The sequence below is a fragment of the Phyllostomus discolor genome, chromosome 13 (genome assembly GCF_004126475.2).
Source record: "Phyllostomus discolor isolate MPI-MPIP mPhyDis1 chromosome 13, mPhyDis1.pri.v3, whole genome shotgun sequence".
Taxonomy (NCBI): Eukaryota; Metazoa; Chordata; class Mammalia; order Chiroptera; family Phyllostomidae; genus Phyllostomus; species Phyllostomus discolor.
Window position 1 is genome coordinate 13083819 of NC_040915.2, and position 26726 is coordinate 13110544.

At 39.3% G+C, this 26726-nt stretch overlaps 1 protein-coding gene across 1 annotated transcript in view; it reads right to left on the reverse strand.

Moving 5' to 3' along the window:
• PFDN1 (prefoldin subunit 1) overlaps positions 1–26726 on the reverse strand; it is a 54651-nt gene that overhangs the window by 18274 nt on the left and 9651 nt on the right. Inside the window, exon 3 of the mRNA XM_028528489.2 lies at positions 14131–14215. Coding sequence (XP_028384290.1) covers positions 14131–14215 — 85 coding nt within the window. The remainder of the gene's footprint in view (positions 1–14130; positions 14216–26726) is intronic.

Here is a 26726-nt window from a genome sequence, read left to right on the forward strand (position 1 = left end):
ACTTATCATTAAGACAAACTCAAAAAAATATTCCAAAGGCTGAAGCTTTTACTCGTATACACTGAAAGAGAAGAGGAAAATGCCAATGTGTGACTGCGTACAGGAAACAGTGAAGGGATTAGTTATGACAAAATCCCTTCAGGGAACTTTTAATCTTCGAAACCAGTCCGCATGTTTGCTTTCACCCACGTAAGTACCCACTTCCCTCAATTCTTACTCAAATTACTACAGACACATGGTAGTTTCCTGTCTCCTGTGCTGTAAATGAACAGTGTTCACATACTCCCTGCAGTATGGTCTCAAAGACAGAGCCCTCAGCTCTGAGTCTAACTTGATGTCAGCCTCTGCTGTCCCCCCCAAGGGACCAAACTGTCCCCCTCAGCAGAGCAGGCCTGGCCAGCTCCCAATCAGTGCTAGCAAGGGTAGGCCACAAGCATTTGCAACTCAGGTCTAACTAGCTGGCAGAAAGGTCACCTGCTGCCACAAAACCAGGGCCTGAACAGCCCCCTAACCACGGAGCCCCCTGACCATCTGATCCCTTTAGCTGGGCCCCTTCCCAGCACGGGCCTGCCCACGTGGGTCTTCACTCAGTTCTCTGGACCCACTGCACTCTCCACACCCCTATCAAGGGCTTTACATCCTGCTGCAGTGGCCTTGGACTTGGTCCATGAACCTTGTCCATCCCTTCTATAGCTAACTTTTCTCCTTAGTTGACCTAACCCAGTTCTATGACTTTCACTTTGCCAAAACAAACTTTCAATTTGCTTTTAAAATTGCTTTTGAAACTTGAAAATTGACCAGGAAACACTGATCTGTAAATTATCAACTGCACGCCTGTGCCCCAACATGTGGATCTCTGTGGAGCCCAGCGCACACGGAATGCCGTGTGAAACCACTCGGACTGAATAGCATTGGCACTGAGAGTAACCACTTGCCCCGAAACAAGCAGCACTTACAAACAGTGAGCAGAAACAATGCTGATTTCATCCAGTTTAGCCTTAACTCCTTTCCCTTAGACCTTTCCATCCTCATTTCTCATTCCAACCCTCCATTCCACCACCCCACTTCCAGACGTTCGTCCACACTGTTGATCTGATGCTCTCTCCTCCGCCCGAGCCCTATCCAGCAAAATTCTGACCTTCAAGGCCCAGGTGTAATGCCTCCTCTCCCGTGAACTCATTCTTGATCTCTGACGAGAGAATGAGAAAAGAGGTATGACTCCTAATCAAGGTCCAAAATGTCGAGTCCTCTCTTTCAACCCTACACCCAATCTTCTTGGCTCTACCTTAAAACATACCCAGCGTCTGACCACCTCCACTGTCACCACCCTCATCCAAGTCAGCATGAACCTCTCACTTGGATAATGCAACAGCCTCCTAGGAGGTCTCCTTGCTTCCACCCTTGCCGCCTATAAGCTATTCTTAACACAGCAGCCAGACTGGTCCTTTTAAAACGTAAATCAGATCATGTAACTCCTCTGGTTCAAATGTTCCCAATTTCAGAGCATAAGCCAGAATCTTTCATATGGCCTACAAGACCCTATAGAATCATTACCCCGATACCGCTCTGATTTCATCTCCTACTATTCTCTACCAAGCTCTCTCAGCTCCAGCTGAACTGGCCTCCCTGCTGTTCTCCCAACATCTCAGTTGTGCTTCCACCGCCAGGTTTTTATACTTGCTGTTCCCTCTACTTGGAACCCTCCTCTCTCAAACATACACATAGCTTGCTCTTCAGGCCTCTGCTCAAATGTTACCTTGTCAGAAAACCTTCCCTGTCAATGCTATATAAAAATTCTTATACATTCCCATCATCCTCTGTCTCCTTACTCTGTGTTGGGTTTTTGTTGTTGTTTCAGCATTCATCAATTACAATATTTGGTATTATCTGCCCCCCCATCTTCCAGAATATAAGTTCCATGTCATCAGGGCTTTCGCTTATTTTATCTTCACTGACTTATTATAACAGTACATGGCATATGATAAGTACAATAAACTGCAAATTCCTTACTGTACAAGATTAAAGAACAAAAAGCCTCCAAATTAGACATAATCCCAAAGCAATCTGTGTAAATCAAGACAACAACAAACATTCAATAATGCTTCTTAAAAATATGCACACCTTACCCCTGACCTATCTAACAATCATCGTTGGCCAAAGTCTTATGGCACAAATCTTAGAATTGTTTTGTCCCCGCAACAGAATGAAAAATCCATTGTAAAAGTTCATTCAGCCTCTAACATTGAAAGCATCAATTCTTAAAAATTTAGACAATCAATACTTTACAATTCAGTTCAAAACTTGATCCAGTCTAGGCTTCAACTACAGCACCAGAAACGCTTTCCTGCTCTTACGTTTACAACACCACCCATCGTTGGTTCCCCTCTTAGGCCCAAAGAGAGAAGATAAGAGTCTGCATTAATGAAGGCTTTGAATTTGAACTCCAAACGCAGTCCAGTCCCTGAGTGGAAACTGATATTTTTCTTCACAAATTTCTAGAGCCAATTAAACCTGACCAGAAATGATATGTCTTGCGCTACTTGTAAAGATTTAAAGGGCCACCACATACGTCATTCTGCCCGACTCATAGAAGCCTGCCATCCACAGGGCAGACACGGCCTTGAACACGGCTGTTCTAAGTTATACATTTGGGACCTTTCAGTTCAGTCTAAATGATTATTTCACTCAATCAGAGAGTAAGACTGGTAACTTAAGAAATGCCTAAAAGCAAACATTCCCAAAGCCTGCAGTGTTCACGTGATCAGATCCCAGAGCTTTGGGTAAATATCCATATCCTCATTAACATGGGCTTTCCTAAGAGGACCCCATTCCCCTAAGAATCTCTAATAAAAACATGTCCCCCCCCTTTGGTATTAAAATATTCATGCTCCGACTAAAAAGAAAACGAAAAAAAGAACTGCATAAAGGAAAGGATTTCAGCTAGGACATCAGATACAGAAAAATCAACATGCAACTTCAGAGTATAAAAATCAATAAGCCCTGAGGTCAGTCAACAAAGAACGGAGAAAATGAGAAATCTAATGGAAAATTTGCTCCTAGTTTTCACACATCCCACCACTGATAAATTCACAGCAGGGGAGAGAAAAGGCATTTACAGCATTCCTTCAGTGATCTTCAATGGCTCTACAAACAAGTACTAGATGAATAGCTCTGCTTTACAAAAAGTTATTTCCATTACGAGGAAGACATTAAGGCACAGAGGTCGAGAGACAAATCTAAGTAGAGCTTTATGCTGGCAAAGTGTGTTAAAATGACATGCAGGTGTACTGAAGTCACATGCATGACCAATTCTGTCCAACAACCTGAGTCCCTCTGAACACTGAGCTAGGGGAGAGTACTAGTTAGAGAAAGATTTCTTTATTCTCAAACTAACTCCCCCGTTTCTAACCACCATCCTCTCCCTCACAGGCTAACTGCACACTTCTATTGTCAAAGCCACACTGAAACGTGGGCAAAAGACCACAAAATTGCCTGGTTCATCTCTGACACAACCTCTGATCAGAGCATGCTCCCTGAGCCCCACTTCTGGCTCCAAAGCATAAGTGGATGTGAGGACATGAGCCCTAGGGGTTGGGAAAAGGGAGAGCTCAAACAATGTTCTTGTCAGCACTTTAAACAAAAAATCCATTCAATGAGAATGGCACCATGTTCCTTTTGCCCTTTCTCCCTAGGAACTAAATTAAACAGATTACAGACAGTGGCAAGAGCTAGCCTTAGAACAGCCTCCCCCTTATTTGTTATTTTTAGAAATTTAGTCGACAACGCCTGACAACTAAACATGCCTAGAATAGCTAAAGGGAGGGGGGATTATCAGATACTACCAGCAAAAAAACACTAGTCATCACTTCCTCCAACCCTAAGAAAGAATCATTTTCCATGTCTTTATGGCATCACACAGAGTTTGAGCTTTTAGAGTCTCATATAAAAACAAAGTACGCACAAAACATCATGGAAACTGATAATGCTTCCTGAGTGGAGTACTGTTCCACCCTCACATGTGTTTTCTTAAAAACAAACACAGAATAAAATGAACTCAACTGCTTTGCACAAAAGTTAGGAGTACAATGCATGGTGTGTCCATTTTGGAAAAATTTCTCACAAGACAATTATGTACCCAAAGAATGGCTTCGTGAATAGTGATGGAATTCAAATATTTTTATTATGCTGACGACAACTGAGAGACTTATTTGAAAGCAAGACAAAGTGAGGTGGGAGAAACTACTCTACTCATGATTAGCAAGACACTATAACTGAAATGATGTAGTGAAAATTCAGAGAAATGCATAAAATGGTAAACTCAAAATAAGAAAGCCCTAAGTAATATAACTATGTGCATCAACAAATTAAACTTCATAAAAATATGCCCTGGCTGGGTGGCTCAGTTGGTTGGAGCCTCATCCTGTACACCAAAAGGTTGCAGGTTTGATCTCCAATAAAGGCACATACCTAGGTTGTGAGTTCAGTTCCTGGCTGGGGTGTATATGAGAAGCAACTGATGGATATCTCTCTCACAAAGATCTCTCTCTCCCCACGCCCCCACCATCCCTCCCTCTCTTGGGGGAAAAAAAAAATCAATAAACATATCCTTCAGTGAGGATTAAAATTTTTTAAAAATAAAATTCATGAAAGTACATTTTATAAAACTTAGTAAGATACCACTTATAAAAATGTCCATGTATATTCAAGAAACTTAATAATTTGTCAACATTTTCTGCACATTTTTTGGCCAATATTCTAAGTATCATGCATTTATAAAAGAGTACAGGATAAAGCACAAGTGACTATAATAATATCTTCCTAGATATGTTATTTTAACTTATGTATGTGGAGTCAATAAGCTATTACACAACTCTATCCAAATTGTCTCTAAAACAGGTGATGCCCAATATAAACTACCTGTAAGCCATCACATGCACATCTCTAAGATTTCAGTAATTTACGCAACTACTACAAAGATATCAAAGGAAATGTTGTCACCTCAAATCACATTTTAGCTGGCAAAGCTGTGGGGGGTATTTATTTTATTTTAGCTTCTAAAATAGATCCCGATTAACTTTTTTAATTAAGGTAATTATTGGATATGAAAGAAAACTGGTTTTTTGTTTTGTTTCCCTCCATCTTTTAATGTAAAGGGGCATTTTTGCTCCTAAAGTGGCAATTCATAAAAGACAAGAGGTTATAGTGATAAACTTAATAGAAGTGACCCTAGATACATTCTAATCCAACCCTGTTGTTTGTGCAAATAACGACACTGAGGCTCAGAGCAGAGCAAGGGCTAGAATCCAGAACTCCTAACGTAACAGAAGGTATTTAAATAGGAATTTAGGGTAATGAATGCCCTGCTTTAAATCTAGTAGATTTGGAGATCTCTATTTACCATTCAAACACCAGTTTGGATCTTGTTCTCCTGAGTTAACATGCACAGTGTGCTAATTAATACAGGCGTAGCCTCATCTGCACTGAGTACTAACAACTGACTTCTGGCCAGTATCACCTCAGGTTAGAGGAGACCTGTGATTTACTGCTCAGGGTAGAGCTGCAAGATCTCGGGTAAAGTGTACTGATTACCTTCACCTCACCGTTTAGTTACAAGAGCAGGGAGGCATGCAATAATCTAAAAGAAAATTCAAAGTCTAACTCATCAAAAGCAATTATTCTCTAACAGGCTGAAAATGACCAGAGGAACTCGCAAGCATGGAAGAAAGGGGCTAAGGACAAATATCTATGGTAAGAGACAGAAAAGTGCAGACCATATAAAGCATACAGTAATGAAGGCTGAAGTCAATGACCCTCAGAAGCATTCAAAGGACAGCCCGGTATGGGTACAGACACCTGTCCCAAGGAAGGGGATCAAGGATCCCTGGGCTGTATCCTGGAAGAAAAGACTAACCACATCAGGATGCGAAAGGCTGAGCTCTGGGCTAATGGGAATGTAAATTCTTCATAAATGAAGGTGCACATCAGCGAACATGTGAAACCAAAGCAGTATGTGTGTAATATATATTTTACAGAGAAATAAAAAAGTCTGCCTAGGCAGTAGGGCAAACATATTTGAAATGTTTACATCTGAGTTCTAGAACACCAGACCAGAAATATTTCTATTTAGGAAATTAAACATATCACAGAAAGTTCACATTTGGGCAAATATTCACCCTTGGATCGTAACACAGAGACACTGACCACGGTATTGATACAGGGGTGGGCAAAAGTAGTGAGTACGCCAGACAGTTTATTCTTGTATTACTATTTATTAATCACTGTATTATTTATTTGTATTACAACTGTAAACCCACTCTGCCCACCCAGCATAACCAGCGAAGAACACTCAACCAGAAAGAGAGCACGGGCGGGCTTCTTTGGACTCGCCTGTTCTTCACTGCAGGCGGCGGAGGATTACACAGCTACGCTACACCCTGAGACACCAGGACATGGAGAATATATATAGTTCACTATAAACTCTATAGTTTCCAACCATCGGGCTCATTTAGACTTAAGTCTTAAATAACTAAAAACTATTTTTAACAAACATCCATTTTTATAAATGTTGAGAATGCAAATGAACTCTATAAAGAGATGAGTATTCATATCTGAAATCCCAATGTGTGGGACAATAAGCAAAACTTCAACTGAGACTCCCCAAGTCAGAAAAAGAAAAACAAAAACAGACTACTAACTTGTAGTTTTTGAAATTAAAACAAACAAACAAACAAAAAAACACTCAATGGTACCCAGCTATCTGGCTACCGCTGAAGGTGGAAATTATTGGGCTAATTTTCCACGCAGAGACACTGAATACATATGGTACTTCTCTCCAGGACTCAGCCTTTCCTGGGCTGAGGTGGGACGATATCTCTGAAAAAATTAGCTCTCCTCAGCAAGAATCGAAGAGGCTAACTGTGCAAACATTCTATGAGAACACCTTGACTTGGTAAGAGTAAAAACGGCCTGTCTGGAAAGGTAAATCAAGGTACAGTGATACAATGGAACACCACATTAGCAATGCAAATGAGCAAAGCACACTCCACAGTAACACGGATGTCCTTCACAAACACAAAAGCAGCAAGGCAAAAAACAGATATAGTGATTTTGTTCATGTAAAGTTCAAAAACAGGCAAGATTACATTATACAGTCTTGGGGATACAGATAGATAGTAAACTATCTATAAAACTATATTTTTAAAGAAAGAAAGAAATAATTATCACAGAGGTTGGAGCAGGAGTTGGGAGGGGAACAGGCAGGACAGCATTGTGATCTCGGAGGGAGGGTTGAGAAGGGGCTCTTGTGTCCTGCCAGTTTTTCATTCTGTGGCCTGGATGACTGTCACAGGGGTTTGTTTGCTCTGTGATTGATTAAGCTATACGAGAGGTCTGTCCAGAAGGTATCCAGCAACATAATATGAAAAATAAAGACATTTATTGAGAAGATATAAGATACAAGAAACATCAATAAATAGGACAATGACACCTCAGTCCCCTTCAAAATAGGCACCTTGGGACCTCACACAGGTCTCCCAATCATCATCAGCTGCCCCATCGCACTTTCTTAAACCTCACTGACGGTCTGAAATCTCTTCCCTTTCAAAGGTGATTTTTAGTTTGGGGGAAAGCCAGAAGTTGCAGGGCGCCAAATCTGGGCTGTAGTAGGACTGAGTCACCTGGATGATTTGATGTTTCGTCAAAGAACTCCACACGAGATGTGATAAATGAGCAGGCGTGTTGTCATGATGAAACTGCCAGTCACCAGTGCCCATAGCTGCGGCCTTCTGAATCATCCAGTTTCCGTGGAGGAATGTTCAAGCTTAACACAAAATCTGATGCACATTTGTCATTCTACTCGCTTAGTCATTTTGAATGTGATGGCCACACAGTACACACGTTCACTCAACAATGTCTACGGCCCCCACTGACAAGTACAATAAAGTCTTCATTGTTCACACATGTGCATTCCAGTCCACTCTCCTTAACTGCCAGGTTACATCAATGACAAGCAAGCTGTTCCCATTATTTTAACAATGGCTGGACTTTTTCTAGACAGACCTCATAAGTATTTTAATATATATTTCTATACTTCCGTAAATGCTATACTTCACTACAAAATAAATAAATGACTGACATTTTAATGGATTCTAAACTTTGAGCTATGCTAGCAGTTGAATTATTAGGTGTGATTCTTGTTTAATGTGTAAAAAGCATTCTATTCACTGGCTCTGCTCTCACCTGCCCTTCTCTCCTCATTGAAAACACAGACAAGAATCAGTGTCTATCATATTGTAATGTCTACTTAACCTCCCCTCCAAGGAAGCTCCCATCCTATACAAAATAGCACCAGCTCTAAAATGAAGTACTTGGGCAAAAACTGGACATCCATCCAAGTACCAACCAGTCACCACCCATGCTATGGAAAAAGTGATCCTGAACAGGCAGAGTAAAATCTCCTCAATCATGAGAACTCCTCCAAAACATTTTCTCATCAGAATCTCAGAACTCAGCCAACTGCAGAGTGTCACAGGCACCTCCTGCCCAGCTCTGTTGCCACTATTCTTCCTACTTGTTTTAGGAACCACTGTCTAACCAAAGCTGTCATCTTTGTGAAAGAGTCAAGACTTTTACACAGCTTCTTAAATTTTACTTGTATCATGGGTGGGAGAGCTATTTCACAACCCTGGGCTTGTAACATTCTGCGTCAGAAGTGGCATTACGCAGGCCACAATATCCTCAGTTTCCTTATTCTTATTTATATTCTGTCATTGCTGAGCTAACTAGAGTGGTAAAAGGGGTGGTACCCATGTCAGAGACAGAGGGGAAGGAAAGTGGCCAACCAGTACACGCGTGTGCCTCAAATACAACTCGGGCTTTAGACTGAAGGCAGACGAGCCTAAAGCAGTACCTATTTGGCCTGACCTGGAACAAGGGAGAGAATCTAAGAGTATGATGGTCAAAATGTATTCGTATCATCGCTGAAAACTTAGTTATCTCAAGGATTCCAGACAGTTGAGACTCATAAGGCAAGGGGTCAGAAGTCAAGTCCTAGCACATCCGAATGCTGAATCTAAGTTTTCCTAACTGCAAAAGAAGTTCACAAGTAATTATTTCCTTATTACCTCCAAAAAGTGAGCAAAAATACTTCTCACTCTATATATCTCCTCAATCTATCAATAGGTTTTAACTCAACTTTAAGTAAAACTGAATTTTCTCAAAAAGAAAAAGAAAAAAGACTTCTTTCTCTTTGTAGCATACTGTACATTTCAATAAGAAAATCATTTTTACAAAGAGATGTAAGACTCGGGGTCATAATTCCAAATTCCAATTAATTCATGTCATTTTTAAAAATTATGCTTTGTACTTTTCTAATGACAACATCTACTGTATTGTATATTATACATTCAGCCATCTTCTTTAAAAAGTTACATTATCATTTTTATTTAAAAATTTTTAAAAATTTTTTAATCCTTACCCAAGGATATTTTTTATTGATTTGAGAGAGGAACATCAATTGGTCGCCTCTCATCTGCACCCGACTGGAGACTGAACCCACAACCTAGGCATGTACCATGACAGGGAATTGAACCTGTGACCTTTTGGTGTATAGGATGATGCTCCAACCAACTGAGCCACCAGCCAGGGCTCAACATTGTTAAAAATAGAAAATTCCGTCAATGACATAAAGAACATGGTTACTCTATTGTACTAAAGTCACCACTTTATAGTTTCTCCTGACTAGAATCTGCATCATTGAGCTACTAATCAATCACCTTTAGGATGAAATGGTGATATTCCCTCCCAAAATCTGATCTACCATTCTTATAAAAGAAAGATAAAAATCTACATCACATTACTATATTGTGAGCCTGTTATGAAAACAGTTCCTAAACAGTCCCACTCAAATGATTAAAGTCTGAAGAATAACCCAACGTAGGGGGCATTAAAATGTAAATATGGAGTTTCAAGAAGAAAAACAGTAAGGCTATCTTTTCAAAGTTAAAACAGTACATGTCTTTACCTTTCTAGTAAGTAACAGAACTCCCTATCAAGGATACGCGAGGACACAGTTATAGCACCCCTACCTCTGCTCCATAAGAAGAAAGGGCCAGCAGGTGAGGCCACCAAGTTGGCTGAAAATGTAGGCACAGCCTAACAGAGTTATCAAAAGCTGAAATTCTAGGTAAGCTTTGCACTCATAAATAAAGACCTGGGGGGGGGGGGGGCGGGGAGTAATCTGGAGAGGGCAAACATAAAGAAACAGCCAGAACAGAGGTGAATAAAAGGGAGTCTATGCAATACTAAAGAAAATGGGCTCTCAAATTAAAGAACCTGAATCAGACCAGCAGCAGGTCACAGAAAAGGTTTATTCTTAGTGTCATCTATACAGACTGTTGGTACACACACAGTAGGCCATATTAAGTGCTTTGATTAGAAACTGGACCTGTGGACCCAGACCAAAAACTACCTTACTCCTTCTGTGATGAAATACACGCTAAATAGAAACAACCTGACGCTTGTCTGCGGGGTTATGTATAGGCTGTGCCTCCCTAATTTAATTGTAGGGAACCTGAGGGCACAAATTAATGCTGCTAATGATAATTAAGAAGGATTAAGATAATCATGTTAGACTGGCAAGAAACAATAGGGCCCAGAAGAAGAAACTATGTATTTGAAAGGAGGAGCAACAACTGGGAGCCTTGGGAAAACCTAGAGCTCTGAATCAGTATCTAGTTTTGCAAGTAATAGGAAACCGTATTTGCAATTGCTTTGACTAGTGATAGCTCATATGCCCAAATTCCCACACTGTCCTATGGAACTAAGGAGAACAAGAAAAAAGCACCTAATTTAGGACTGAGGAGTCAGGAAAAGGTTCTCAAGAAAAACAGCCCTAAACTAAGATGCTAAGGATTAACAGATGGAGCTGGTAAGGGCCAGAGGAAGAAGTTCTCTGTTAGAGGGAACTATGGTATTTTGCCGTGTATAATGTGCTCCCATGTATAAAGTGCATCATTCTTTTTCCCTCAAAAATTTGGGCAAAAAAGTATGTATTATACATGGAAAAATAGGGTATTTTACAAAGACCAGGAAAAACAAAGAAAGCACAGTGAGTTCTAAAAACAGAATATTCCTCCATGGCTGAAGCAAACAGTGTAAGAGAAGGCACAAAGCATGAAGGAAAAGAGAGAACATTAAAAATAGCCAGAGAGAAAAACAACAAAGGGACACTCAGACTGACAGGTGACTTCTTTTTTTTTTTTTAATTAGTTTTAATGATTTATTAGCTGACAATTTCATTAGATCCTTCAGCAAATTTTTTTAAAATATTTTATTTATTTATTTATTTATTTATTTTTAGAGAGGGAAGGGAGAGAGATACAGAGAGAAAGAGAGAGAAATATCAATGTGCGGTTGCTGGGGGTTATAGCCTGCAACCCAGATATGTACCCTGGCTGGGAATCGAACCTGGGACACTTTGGTTCCCAGCCCGCGCTCAATCCACTGAGCTACGCCAGCCAGGGACAGGTGACTTCTTAATCACAACAATGGAAGCCAGAAGTCAGTGAAATGTTGTCTTTAAAAAAGCTGAGAAATTCTTAAACATATAAAGCAAAATGAAACATGTCCTTTGAACTGTGTGTACAGTGATGACGAGCACTTAAGCACCCAGTTGTAGTCTCTAAACATCATTGCCCACTAATCGGAAAGACTAATGAGAATTTGATAAACAGCATCATAGAGGGAGATTTGCTACATCTCTCAATAACTAACCAAATAAGCAGAAAAAACCAGGAAGGAAATCCGAACACTACAATTAACAATGTTTGTGTGTATGAGTGTGCATGTGGGTGTACACACTCATACATTTCAGGCTGAAGTAACAAAGCTACACAGGTATGGAAGTGGAAAAGTACAGGATTGCTCCAGGGAAAGCAAGAGTCTGTGGCGGCTGATACTATTAACAATACAGGTGAGGGCTATATTGGCAAGTGTACCAAATGCAGAGGTAGGAATCATACAATAATTGAATGCTGAGGTAATGAAGAACCTACAATGGTAGAAGAAATGTAAAGTGAGAAATTAAAATATAAACTAGAGTTATACACTAAAGTGGAAATACAAATTATCAAGTGATGAAAAACAGTATATACACAATAATTACTCATTATTTTTTAAAAGTGTGTGTGTGTGCATGTGTGTGTGTGTGTGTGTGAATACATGAATGTGTTTATGACACAAAGTTTGGCCACTGCAGAGGTGACAACATGGGGATGGGCAGGGAAGAGGGGAAAGTTGGATTTTCATTTCATCACGTTTTACTTTTTTACTGTTCTTCTTTTTTATAATGTATTATATTGCTTTTATAATATAAATAACAGTGAAATGAAAGATTAAAAAGATAAAAAAATACCTTCCTAAGGTGGAGGCTAGAGTTTAACTGCTAGTTTTTTGCAGCTCTAATCAGCATTTCAAACAGGTACCAACAAGCCAGCCAATCTACTTCTATTACCTGACAGATATCAGGATACTTACCCACTGTGTGAAACTATATGAAAGGAAACTTTTAGAAAATAAATTTCCTAATATTCATCAGAACTGAATAACATGCTATAATCATCATGTGGCAATTTTACCTTAATAATTTTTAAAAGTATAAATGTTAACACATATTTGTTATAATTTATCCAACACTGAGATTATAAGAGAATTATATACAAATTACTTTGCATCTTGCTACTTATTCATCAGAACAATTTTTCAGTACATTTACCTTAATATATGCAAAATCACACTGAAACAGTTGTGCCTGGAGTAAAGACACTTTCGTTTGGAAACACTAGAGAATAAAAATCTCAATCTAGAACAGCTAGGCTGACAAAAACGGTACAATAGGACACAACAACCACCTGGTGACTGCAGGACAACAGTTTTTCTGTGTGTCTGCTTATTTCTTTTGTTTTTATAATACATCTTTCTGAACTATAAATCTATTATCACATTTGTTTCAACTACCATCAGCAGTCAAACAAAAATAAGCCTAAGTAACCCGAGGCACTCCATGCTCACCCAGGCCATGCCAAGCCAGTGCCCGCAGAAACCCCCAGAAGGCGCAGCGGGTGCCTCGCCGCTCCAGCAGAGGGCTGAGTCAGACTCTGAACCGCTGCCTCAAGCAGCACTCACACAAATTAGATAAAGTGACCTATGAAGTCACCGTGCCCACCCCATCTCAGGAAATCTTGGTCCCAAGAAATTCTAACCAGTTTTTTGTCCAGCCATATTTTTAATATACACAAAATGCATTTCACCAAAGCCCAAGAAGAGTATCTCATCAAAAGTCTTCATGTATAAGGATATTTTAATAATAAACTCCAACTTTCCACAGATTTACTAAGTTACTCTTACCTATAATATTTTTCTCTATCTAAAAATAGTAGCAACTTGTTTTCCTCACTGGAGCACCATCCTTCAGTTAATTAATTACAGGTCAGGACTGGGTCCTGGTCTAGACCCAAGCTTTGTTACAGGAACTACAATGTGTGAATGACGAACACATCAAGGTCCTTCACCAAGTGTTATTATTACTGGACTTCACGCCCTACCACCACAATACCTAGTGTTTAAATATTTGTTGTGTTTTATTTTTGTTTTTTAAAAACAGATATGTTCATTCAAAGGCAAGAGAGAAAATACACTCAGGATAAGAGCATCCTATCTTCTTCAAAATTCCCTAGTTAGCCCTGGCTGGCGTAGCTCAGTGGATTGAGCGCGGGCTGTGAATCAAAGTGTCGCAGGTTCGATTCCCAGTCAGGGTACATGCCTGGGTTGCAGGCCATGACCCCCAGCAACGACACATTGATGTTTCTCTCTCTCTCTCTCTCCCTCCCTTCCCTCTCTAAAAATAAACAAATAAAATCTTTAAAACAAAAATTCCCTATAGTTGAAAGAGACTTTTTTATTGTCTTATACACTGTCATTAATATGACTGCTTCATAGCTCTAACCACAATTAGAAAAAATTGGAAGTAATAATGGCATGACTTTAGCAGGCAATTTAATATGACACAATGAGATAATTACTTTTTCCCCCTAAAAGTTGACTACTTACTGTCAATATTCACTCAAAACTTACTTCCAATTCTTTAATTTTTTCTTCTGCTATTTTCTGTTTCTCTAACAGCTGATTGTGAATTACCTCCTTGGACTGAAGAATAAACCTAAAAAACACAAAAAAAGCTGAAGATTAAGCCACACAACCATTTTATTCATCAAAATCAACAGCTATATACCACCAATACTAAATTAAGAAAGCAAAAGAATAATCTCCCAATTCAGGACTAATTATATGTATTGTTATGTTAATATGACAAATTCCAGAAATCACCACAGGTTTAAGCCTTCTTGGCTTAGAAAGCTTAAAAGCTTAAAAGTAAATGTTCCCTTAACTAAGAAGGAAATCAGGCTTCAAGTAAATTCACAAATAAAAGGAAAAAACATAAAGGGATAAAAACTTAATAGAGGTTAAGAGAAAAGTTAACAATAAAAATCCCCCGTAATTTTTATTTTTCCAGTTATCTGTATCAACTTTTATATAGATATTTTTAAACAGTATAAATTAAAGCTCTCCCTCCAATGTTCGTTCTTTCTTTATTTATATATTTATTTTTTGTAGCAGCAGTAACTCATGACCTTTTAAAGTCACAATCAACTACTGTGTTAGGATCAATGCATTAGTGTTTATATGCGTTTCTAACACAAAAAGCGTTGTATAAAGCCTAGTATCTTTTATTATTATTTCCAGAGTGTGTAATACCTCTGAAAAGCTCAAAATGTACAAGTGGAAAATTTAAACTTTTTCCATTTTATAGTCAGGCATATTATTTACAATTGATGAGGGTGGAAATATGAGGAAGCTTTAAAAATTAACACAATCTGTTTTGTGACTTACATTCGTAATTCTTGCTGTAGGGAAAGGAAGAATAAAATTTTTTATAGCCTCCAGTAAGTGAACTGGAATATTTCCCCTCTACTGGAACCAAGGGAAAACCTCAACTACTCAAACCTCTTTCAGGACTGTCCAACTAGGCTGTAACAGATTTTGATTAAAGATTACAATTAATTAAACAGATTGTTTCTTCTCTTTGTACATAATTTAGATTCTAACAAAGAACTAAACACCATCTCTTAACAAACAGCCAAACAAGAAAAATAAATCAAGGTGTCAACATGCAGTTTCCTCTACCAACCTTGTACAAACAAGTCTCGGCAGGTTCTTAGCAAGAAGGCATGTTATTTTAGGTGAAAGACAAGCAGAGACAGACCAGAAAGGGCAACTCTTACTTTGCCTAGACACCTGGGAGGGAACTGCTTTCCCCCCACTTCTTCATGAATACACCTTGGCACAAGTATTAACACAGTCTCTTTCACTCCACTAATTACTAAGCCTGTGTCCTGATGTGGACAGTCCAGATAATTTAACTCATCATCCTAGTCTTCAGTCATAACTTGATCCTTTGCAAAAATCTTACTCATATATTCATGCAAAACAAGAATTACTCTATAACCCTTTGTGTCCAAATGTTCTTATTATTAGTCCAAGAGATAGGTGCTATTTTAATAAGATTATGTTATATAGAATACTTTTCTCAGAATTGCAGACTTATGATGGTTTAACTTACAATTTTTTGAACTTACAATGGTATGAAAACAATACACATAATAAATTACATGAGATATTCAACACTTTACTATAAAATAGGCTCTGTTAAATGACTTTGCCCAACTGTAGGCCAATGTAAGTGTTGTAAGCACATTTAAGGTGGGCAAGGCTAAGCTAAGACATTTAGTATGTTAGATGTATTAAATGCATTTTAACTTATGATATTTTCAACTTTCAGTGGGTTTATCAGCACATAACCCTATCTCAAGTAGAAGAGCACCTGCATTTGGTGAAGCATCCCAGGAGAACAGTTGTTTGGCACTGTACTCAGTCTCAGTGACGCCATGTAAAAAGTATAAATCTAGGCCCAAGAGTCACCAAATTATGTCATTCCATGCACAACATTTCTAAGAAAGTCTTTTAGCCATGGAAATCATATTCAGAGTAAAATATACATTTTTAAATAGCACTGATTGCTGCCCAGTGAGTAGTATCCTCAAATTCTTTATTAGTGTCTGGGAAATTTTCAAAGCTAAGATTAGAGGTCAAGTCATTACTTATGTGGCCTTTAAAAATAAAGTATCTGAACAGATACTAAATCCCTTGAGCAGAAAATAAAATTACTAGAAAGCAAGAACACACAACAACAAAAACATGTTTTTCCATGGCCACACACCCGAGAGGTGCCCACACTGGACTGTGCCAACCTCAAAGGCCAAGAGAGATGCCACCACAGCTAGCCAACCTACCATAAGCCTAAGGACATCTGAGCCGTGAGAGTTTTAAACAAGGATAAGTGCTAAGTAAACTCAAGTGCCTACCTTAATGACATGTACACAGTCAAAATTCAAGCAAAAAAGTTATGGGAAATTTGGTTTAGTCCTCAAATTTAAAAATGTCAAACACACATGGTATGGAGATTGGAAAGGGCCCCAAGAAACATTTGGATTTCTGGAAAAAGTCTTTACAAATACCTTATCAATTGTTAACAAGGCACTGAATTACCAGATGTTATTTTGAAGATAAAGGATATATCATGACAATGAAATTATGGGGCACACATCATACATAAATACTATGTACACAGTTTCTCAAAGCAGAAGACCTCACAGAGATCCTGCATGATCATTTATGGAAGGCCAAATAGCAGATAACAAATTCTGAAGTTCAGAAAGTGCCACAAAGGAAAAAGGAACCATGAAGAGGGAAGTTATTTTTACATAACAAATGATAGGCACAGAATGTGCTTACAATACTCAGGATGACATAATCTAGACTAGAGTCGCTGTTTTGTAAAGGGCCTCTCGACACTGGAAATCAATGCCATGTGGCCCTGCACTGTCGACTCTCAAGGGCCTGAAGCCTGCTGTTTCATTTCCTCATTTAATTGCAATTATGCCATCCAAAAAACACACAATTGTATGATGGTCTTTGGCTGTGCTCTGAATTGTCCTGCAGACTGGAAAATGACTTCCACTTTGTTCATATACCCAAAATACAATCCAGGATCAGTGGCAATGATGTCTTTCGGGTACCTTTCCAAAGTATGGTCACCTGGACATACACCATTCTGAGACAATAACTTGCTTATGATAATGCATTCTGTGTGGGTGGGAAATTTTTAAAGCACATCTGAAAACACACTCTAATGGCATTTGGGGCATCCACAAATTAAATGGCACAGGAAAAGCTGAAGAAGAATGAACTTATCTTGCTTCTTTGCCTCACCCCACTGGTGATGAAAACTACTTGCATGTGTGCACAAAGATTTATGTTCAAAAAAATATTTTACTTCATAATTTTTTTAAGGAAAGGAAGGAAAGAAGGTAGGAAGGAGTGAAGCCAGGGAGGGAGGGAGGGAGGAACCTAAATCCTTTAATAACGAAGCGATGAACAAATTACGCTACATCCATACTGGAGGATGCTGAATACACAGAGACTTCTCTTTATGGCATAATGCAGAGGAGATACCATGAACACTCTTCCTGGTTAAAAACAAAGCCAAAAAGTCCCATTTTAAAACACTCTGCTGAGCAAACATAGATGAAAAGTAGTAAAATCAGGAATTCTGGAAAGTAAGAAAGCAATAAATTCCCTTTCTTTAAAAACCCCTGAGAGCTCTGGCTGATGTGGCTCAGTGCACTGAGTGTCGGGCCTGTGAACCAAAGGATCGCCACTCAATTCCCAGTCAGGGCACATGGCTGGGTTGTGGGCCAGGTCCCCAGTAGGGGGTGTGCAAGAAGCAACCACACATTGGTATTTCTTTCCCTCTCTTCCCCTCTCTAAAAATAAATAAAAATCTAAACAACAACAACAACAAAAACCTTAGAGTTTCTGCTGAATTCTAGAGAACTTAATTATGCACACTGACACAGAAACAGAAGATAAAATCTAGGGTCTATCCAAACTCAAGATGGTACTAGGAGAATTCCTGATTTAAGCCAGCTCCCCAAAGGATTCCATCTACATTCTAAGAGTGAAGAATAAATAAACTTACCTCTCATCAGAGTAAAATAGAAGAAATTTGTCTATCGATACCTCGGTAATGAAAAAACAAAAATGTTCCCAAGAATGTATAAGAGTAAATTGGCCTTCTCATAGGTTGTGGTTCAAATTCAACCTAATACATGGGCCAGAAAATCTCAAGCACAGAATACAAATACAATGTTCCCAATAGGAGGGTGGCAAAGTTCAAGTAAACTTGAAGATGGATTAATAAAAATTAAACTAGCCCTGGCTGGTGTAGCTCAGTGGATTGAGCACAGGCCTTCAAACCAAAGGATTGCTGGTTCGATTCCCAGTCAGGGCACATGCCTGGGTTGCAGGCCAGTTCCCCCCACTCCCAGTAGGGGGCACACAAGAGGCAACCACACATTGATGTTTCTCTCCCTCTCTTTCTCCTTCCCTTCCCCTCTCTCTATAAATACATAAATAAAATCTTTAAAAAAAATAAACGAAAAACAAAGAGCAAAAAAGATGTGAAACACAATAAACAAACAAAAAAGGAACATAGTACACAAGACCTAAGAGACAATAAGGAGCAGTCTAACGTATGTGTATTAAGATACAGAAGAAGAAAGGATAGAACCAGAGATTTTTCTAAAACAAATTTTTAAAAACCATAATTTAAAGACACTCAGAGAAACCCAAGCAAAATAAAAACAACAACAAAAAACTAAAAGCAGCATAATCAAACTACTGAAAACCAAAGACAATCTTGAAGGCAGCCACAGAAAGATACATTATAAGAAACAAAGAGTTACAGCCAGCATCTTATCACAAACTATGCAAGGCAGAAGATGATGAAATGACATTTTGAACAAAGCCAAAAAAACCCAAGCTACTAACCCAGCATTACATACATAGTGAAAATAACTTTCAAAAATAAAGGGTAAATTCAAACAAACAAAAGCTGAGAAAGTTGATTCTGGCAAATGAACACAATGAGAATGTTAGGGGTAGTACTTTCAGTAGAAGTATGATAGCACATGGCAACTTACAAGGAAATAAAAAGCACTGGAGACTTCAGTCAGGAAGGCGGCATAGGTAAACATGGCTGGCCTCCTTGCACACCATATCAAAATTAAAATTAAAATGTAGAACAACCATCATTCAGAACAGTCAGAAATCGAATTGAATGGAAGTCTGACAACTACAGAATGAAAGAAACCACATCCATCCAGACTGGTAGGAGGGGTGGAGATGCAGACAGGCTGGTCCCACATCCACGTGTGGTAGATAATAATTCAGGTGGGATATCTTGGGAGCAAGGAGTCCCAGCCCTACACCCAGCCCTCCAACCCAGGGTTCCAGTGCCAGGAAGGTTAGTCCCCATAACTTCTGGCTGCAAACACCAGTGGGGATTGAGTTGGTGGAAGAAACTCTGGAATCCCAAGCAATTCCCCTGAAAGAACTCACACATGAAGTTTTTTTTACTCAAACTCACTCCTTCTGAGCTCCAGGGTAGCAGCTTGAAAAGCACCAGTGGCATACAGGGAAGAACCGAAGTGTCTGGCAACAACACAGGACTGGGAAACAGCCTTCTCTCAGACAGAAAGGTGGGCAGAAAGGTAGGCAGAAGGTCTCAGAAAACAGACCAAAAATTGTCTGTTTTCTGAGACCTTCCCCTGCAGAGCCATAGAGCCAGCAGTTGCCACATCTGAAAATCCATCAACCTAGCTAACACTGTTTGCCTCGTGCTGGAGATCCCAAGACTCCTCCTACCCAACTTACAGGCCCTACCAAACTGTTAACCATGACTTTTACAGGCTGGTCTTGGCTCATGCTTCTTAACTTCCGAAATCTTCTCAAACAAGCAACGGCTGGACTCAGTAGCCCCCACCCCACCCCCCATACCTCTTGTCAAGTGGCCCCAGGCCCAGCACTAGCAGCAGCCAGCTTAGAGTCAGAGCATGGCTTCACCAGGGAATCTCCAAGTCCAACACAAGTAGCAGCTACCTCAGATTGCTTTATAGTTCATTCAGGGTCCAACAACAAAAGAAGTCCAAAGTTAGCAGAAGGAAGGAAATAACAAAGATTAGAGCAGAAATAAATCAAATAGAGACTAAAAAGAATTAGAAGATATCAGTAAAACTAAGAGCTGGATTTTTTTGAAAAGGTAAACAAAATTGGCAATCCTTTGATTAGACTAACCAAGAAAAAAAAAAGGCTAAAATCAATGAAATCAAAAATGAAAGGGAGATATTATAGCTGATGTCACAGAAATACAAAGGATAGTAAGAAACTTCTATGAACTACTATACACCAACAAATTGGACAACCTAAAACAATGGATAAATCTCTAGAAACACACAACCTACCAAGACTGAACAGTGAAGAAAAAAATATACGAACAGACCAATGACTAGTAAGGAAACCGAATCACTAATCAAAAACCTCCCAACAAACAACAGTCCAGGAACAGATGGTTTCACTGGTGAATTGTACCAATATTTAAAGAATTAATACCAATCCTTCTCAACTCTTCTGAAAAACAGAAGAGGAGGGAACTCTTCTAAACTCATTTAAGAGGCCAGCATCACCCTGATACCAAAACTAGAGGAGGGTCCCACACGAAAAAAAATTACAGACCAATATCCCTGATGATACACAAAAAAAATTTTGTACCCTGGCTGGTGTGGCTTGGTGGATTGGGTGTTGGCCTGCCAACCAAAGGGTCACTGGTTTGATTCCCAAATCAGGGCACATGCCTGGGTTGCAGGCCAGACCGCCAGTGGGGGCATGTGAGAGACAACCACACATTGATGTTTCTCTACCTCTCTTTCTCCCTTCCCCTCTCTAAAAATAAATAAATAAAATCTAAAAAAATTGCATTTCTATACACTAGTAAAAAACTTTAAGAAAACTTATTTCAATCCCATTTATAATTACATCAAAAAGAACAAAATACCTAGGAATACATTCAACCAAGGAGGTGAAACACCTGTACCATGAATACTGTAGGGTGCTAATGAAAGAAACTGAAGATACAAATGGGAAAATATTCTGTGCTCATGGATTAGAAGAATATTGTTAACTTGTCCATACCTCCAAAGCAATCTACAGATTCAAGGCAATCCCTATCAAAATTCTAATGGCATTTTTCACAGACAATGCCAACAATCCTAATGTCCTAATGGAACAAACCTAAAATTTGTGTAGCATCACAAAAGACCTGTATTGTATATCTGAAAGTTGCTAAGAAAGTAAATCTTAAAAGTTCTCATTACAATAAAAAAATGTATAACTATATGTGGTCAATGATCTTCACCAGTCCTATCGTGGTCATCACTTTGCAATATACACAAACATCAAATCCTTATGTTGTGCCCTGGCTGGTGTGGTTCAGTGGGTTGAGTGCCAGCCTGCAAACCAAAAGGTCAACTGTTCTCAGTCAGGGCACATGCCTAGGTCTCAGACCAGGCCCTCAGCTGGGGGCAGGCAAGAGGCAGCCAATTGATGTTGCTCTCACACATTGCTGTTTCTTTCCCTTTTTCTCTCCTGTCCCCCCACTCTCTAAAAAATAAATAAAATATTTTAAAAAAATAAATCTACCTAATTTAATACTTATGTTGTACATGTAAATCTATGTCAATTATACCTCAATTTTAAAAGGAAATAAATACAATACCACTCTGGGCATTTAAAAAAATGGTCAAGGTCTCACCAGACATAAATAAATATGAAAATGTGACCAAGAGCCAAGCCAAGAGAAAATTCAGTCAATAGAAATAGACTCAGAAAGGGGAGAAGAATGCCACTAGCTGATAAAAGCCTTAAAAATGCTGTTATAAAGGTGATCAAGAATTAAAGGAAGACGTGACTTAAACAGAGAAATTAAAGATACAAAAAAGTGTCAAGTGATACCTCTGGTGACCAAAAATACAGTATTTCAAGTTAAATATTTCACTGGATAAGCTTTATAGCAAATTAGGTACTACAGAAGAAAACAATAAACCCAAAGATGAAGCAATCACCAAAATCCAGTGGGAGTGTAGGGGACAAAAGAAATGAGCTATCAAACCATGAAAGACATGGAAACACTTAAATGCTTAGGCTAAGTAAAAACAGCCAGCATGAAAATGCTGTATACTGGGGGAGTCCAATTACGACACTCTGGAAAAGCCAGAACTATAGAAACAGTGAAAACATCAGCGGTCACCAGGGGTGTGGGGAGGGAGGGAAGGATAAATAGGTGGAGCACAAGGTATTTTGGGGACAGTGAAACTATTCTATGTGATACTGTAATGGCAGATACATTTTATATTTGTCAAAATCCATAGAACTATACAAGACAGAGTGAGTCCTAATGTAAACTATGAACCTCAGTTAATCATAATTAATAGGCATGTATCAATATGTCTTTATCAATTATAACAAATTTACCACACAAATGCAACATTTTAATAGAGGAAACTGTGGGGTGGGAGGAAGGCAATACAAACTGGGGGGTGAGAGCTCTCTGTGCTTCATGCTCAATTTTTCTGTCAAGATAAAACTGCTCTAAAAAATACAGTCTGTTAATTTAAAAAACAAACAAACAAAAGAATGGGGACATGTTAAATAAAAGGTTACAGAAGACAACCTGAAAGAGCCAACGGCCCAAGGGGAATTGTTTGAACAATAAAATAATGCAGTAATTTAGACTGTAACCCAAAAATACAGCACCCAGACCTGCTATATCTCAGCCAACAGACATCTATATTACTCAGTATGTGCAAATCTAACTCTGAGGAATGCTGCTACATGCATGTTCCCCTCATCAGCTACCACTTTCACAAACCCATCGTGTCCTTCCTCTTCCAGGGCCCCTAATGCAAACATAATGCAAGGCTCTCAGCTAAACTATCTCTACCCCAAGTCCCTACAAAACCTCATTTCTTTCTAAGGCTTCAATTTGGCCAATAAACCTCAAAATACCACCAGCTCCTATTACCTGCACTGTGTCTGCATCATCTAATGGTCATTTCTGCTTATATGTCCCACATCTCCTCAAATGCAGCAGGTCCCAAATTTAACTCATTTTATCTACCCATACCAACATACTAGTCTCCCCATCTCAGCTTCCGCTTCTATCAATGTTGCCACTTGCCCACTCACCCAAGTCCCAAGCCTACAGGTACCCTCCTCATCCCCTATATTCCCAATTCATCACTGACTCATGCCTTTCTTTCGTACTGACCGTCGTCCTCTCCATCCCACTTGTTACCCTCATTTATGCCCTTTTCCCACACTCCTGAACTGCTCCGATGGCTTCCTACCTGCACTCCCTCATTCAACTCTCCCTGATTCATCCTCAGTATATTACCAACAGTTTTCGTGTACCTAGCTCTCAACTCTTGGTCACTGTATTGATTGTTGTTGATCATCGCAGGCACTAATGGTTGGTGACCCCACACCCACTCTCCTTGTTAACAGAGCCCCAGTTTTGTTTGGGTGCCCTCCACTTTCCCAAGTGACTTGGGGAAGTGAGTCCCGAAGTAAATCTTGCCTGGTCATTCCCAGTCATGGCACTCCCATCCCCTATGACATAAGCCCAAGGAAGTGGCTCAGCTCCTGTCATGAAATGTGAGGGGTGGCCCTTTTGAAGACTTCTGGGAAGCACCCTTTGAGCCTAACAAAGATGACACAGAAAACACGGTACTTCCTAATTCTGGGTGTCGGCACGTCTAAGTGAAACCCCTGGAACTGCTTCACCCAACCTGAAGGTGAAGCCGGCAAGCAGAGGGGAGAGGGCAGAGGCAAGAGCACTGGAGTAAATGGAGCTGAAGGCCGTGTACAGTCCCTGCGGAGGCCTGACACACACGACATGGATCCATCATGCTTAACGGAAGAAGCCAAACAAAGGGGCACATACTGCGATGATTCCACTTACATACAGTCCATATGAAGTTCTAAAATAGGCTAAATTAATCAACAGTGACAGAAATCAGATTATCAGTTGCTTAGAACAGGACGTGAGGGAGGAGAGAATTGACTTGGAAGAAGCAAGGAAGTTTTTAGGGTAATGAAAATGTATGATATTGTTACACTTCTCCAATCCATCCAACTGTGCTCTTAAAATGAGTACATTTTACTGTATATAAGTTATATCACAATAAAGTTGATTTAAGGAGATAATTAATGCTACAGTACCCAAATGGTTTTAAGTGTTATGGAGAAAGTAAGCCAAAAAATTAAAAATAAAAGAGAGAGAGACAGAGTAAAGGGGGTGAAGAGTTGGGGGGAAGTATGTGCACAATTTTAAGCGGGACAGTCACGAGAGGCCTCAGTGCCTCTTTAGCAACGACCGGAAGGGAGAGAAGACGTAGGCCAGGCAGACATCTGGAAGAAGGCTTCAGAGAGAGCCCAGGAACTACAATACAAAAGCCTTTGTCTTTCCACTGATAAAACATTGATCTGACTTGTGTCTGAAAACCACTCTGGCTGCTCAGCTGAGACCAGCTATAAAGTGGTTAAGGATGGAAGCAGGGAGCCCAGCTGGGGGGCAAGTGCAATAATCCAATGACAGTTTAGACCAGGGTGGTGGTAAGTAGAAGTGTTCAGGTTCTGGATGCCACTTAAAGAGAGTCTTTGCTAACAGACTGAATTTGAAAGAGAGGAATCAAAGATGAGTCCAAGATTTGGAAGAACTGGAAAGCCTTTACTGAAATGAGGAAGACTGAAGGAAGAACTGGCTTATTTGTAAACGTGACAATTTTATTTCAGTCAAGTTAATTTTAAGACACCTGTTAGAGCAGCAAATGGAAATGTAAAGCAGGCAGGTGGATATGTAAGTGTGTAGGTCCAGGAAGGGGTCTAAGCTGAAGACAAAAATCTAGGAGTTGTCAGTACATAAAGATAAAGGCATTTAAAAAGATGAGCCTGGATGAGATCACTAACAGACTGAGTACAGGCAGAAGAAGAGGAAAAAAAAAAATCCAAAGGCTGAGCCCAAAGTCAACCTAATATTTGGAAATGGGAAAGAAAAGGAGGCAGTAGAGGAAACCGAGTGGGAATGGCCAGTGAAACGGAAGGAAAACCAAAAGGTGGTAGGTATCCTGGAAGCCAAGGGAAGAAGTGCTTCAAGAAGGAAAGAAAGATCAGCTGGACTAAATGCGGCTGAGAGGACTCAGGCTCACTGTCATTATCAGAGAATCAGTCCCTTCAGGCACCTAATGCCATGTCGACATTCTCTGTTCTAGATGCGTAACTCACACACTCCTGGGTTCAATCTGCACCAATTAAAAATCACTGTGTATTTTTAAATAAAACTGTTACTCCTGAAATGGAAGCAGTAGTATGTTAGTCTATTTTAAACATCATGCTTATTTTTGGTCACTATTTGGTATTCTAAGTATTCTGGTAAATAGTCACCTCTGATGTTTACCACTTTTACTCTGGCCTCATCAAACCCCAAGCATTTCCACATCTAAGGATGAACCTGTGCTACAACTTTTTCCAAGACTGGTCTTTATTTCATTAGTAGGTTAAAATGTAACACTGAATAAAATATAACCCTTGGAGTATAAAAACAAAATTACTACTCAATGAGTATTGAAGGACACAAACAGAACAGAACACTTCGGGTACAAATGCAGAAAGTCACAGAGAAACAGAAATATATTTTGGCACAAATGCAAAAAAGTCAGACACACAATACAGGATGCATACTGTGATCCAAATCTTTTTACCCTGAGCCAAACAATGTAAAAGGCTCAGCTTAGGGCAGTCATGTTCTTATCTATTTAAAGATACACTTTTAATACTGGGCTCCTGCTGCTGTGCAAATTTTGATACAAGAACATTTCAAGTCCTCTTTCAAAGCCAAAGGAATAGTGTCTTCCATATAACCTAGTCCATTCCAAGGTAATTGATTTTCCTCAGAACAGGAGTTAATAATGAGAGCTCCTGGCCAGGACAATGAGATATTCTCCCAGGCATGTCAATGCAAACTTAAATTCCAAAAACAAATTGAGCATGCATTCTTCACAAAGCCACAGGCGCTAATGGTGCATGCAACACACCGCGATCCTAATAATTCCACCTGGACAAAGAATATAGGTAGTTCACAGCAATTCCTTGTATAATAATAAAAGAATACTAAAATAAGTCATTACCAAGTATGTGTTCATATATATAGACTGACTCGTACCTTCTAGATCAAAATATTTTCTGAGCTTTCTGGCTGTTTCATTAGCAGATATATTCCCTGACATGACCACTTTGGTCCTCTCTCAAACATATTAGATAGCAAGTTCTTCCTAAATCTGCCACTATGAGATAAGTAGCAGCTAAAATCAGAAGATTTTTTTGGTACAGCTTAAAATTTATTGTTTTTCATTTCAGAGAAATTCAGTGAGAGTTAACTCCGTTACAGCACATAATTCCTCAAGGACAAAATAACAAAGTCCAAGAATATTGCTACCTTTATTTTCATTTACACAGAGACAACACGGTAATGATACTTTTCATTCTTTCCTCTGTTAACTATATTGATTCTTGCTCATCACCAATGGGAATACACTGTAGTGTCCTCTTGTGTTGCTGAATAACTGCTACTTTCATGCAACAAAAGCAGATTTCATTTA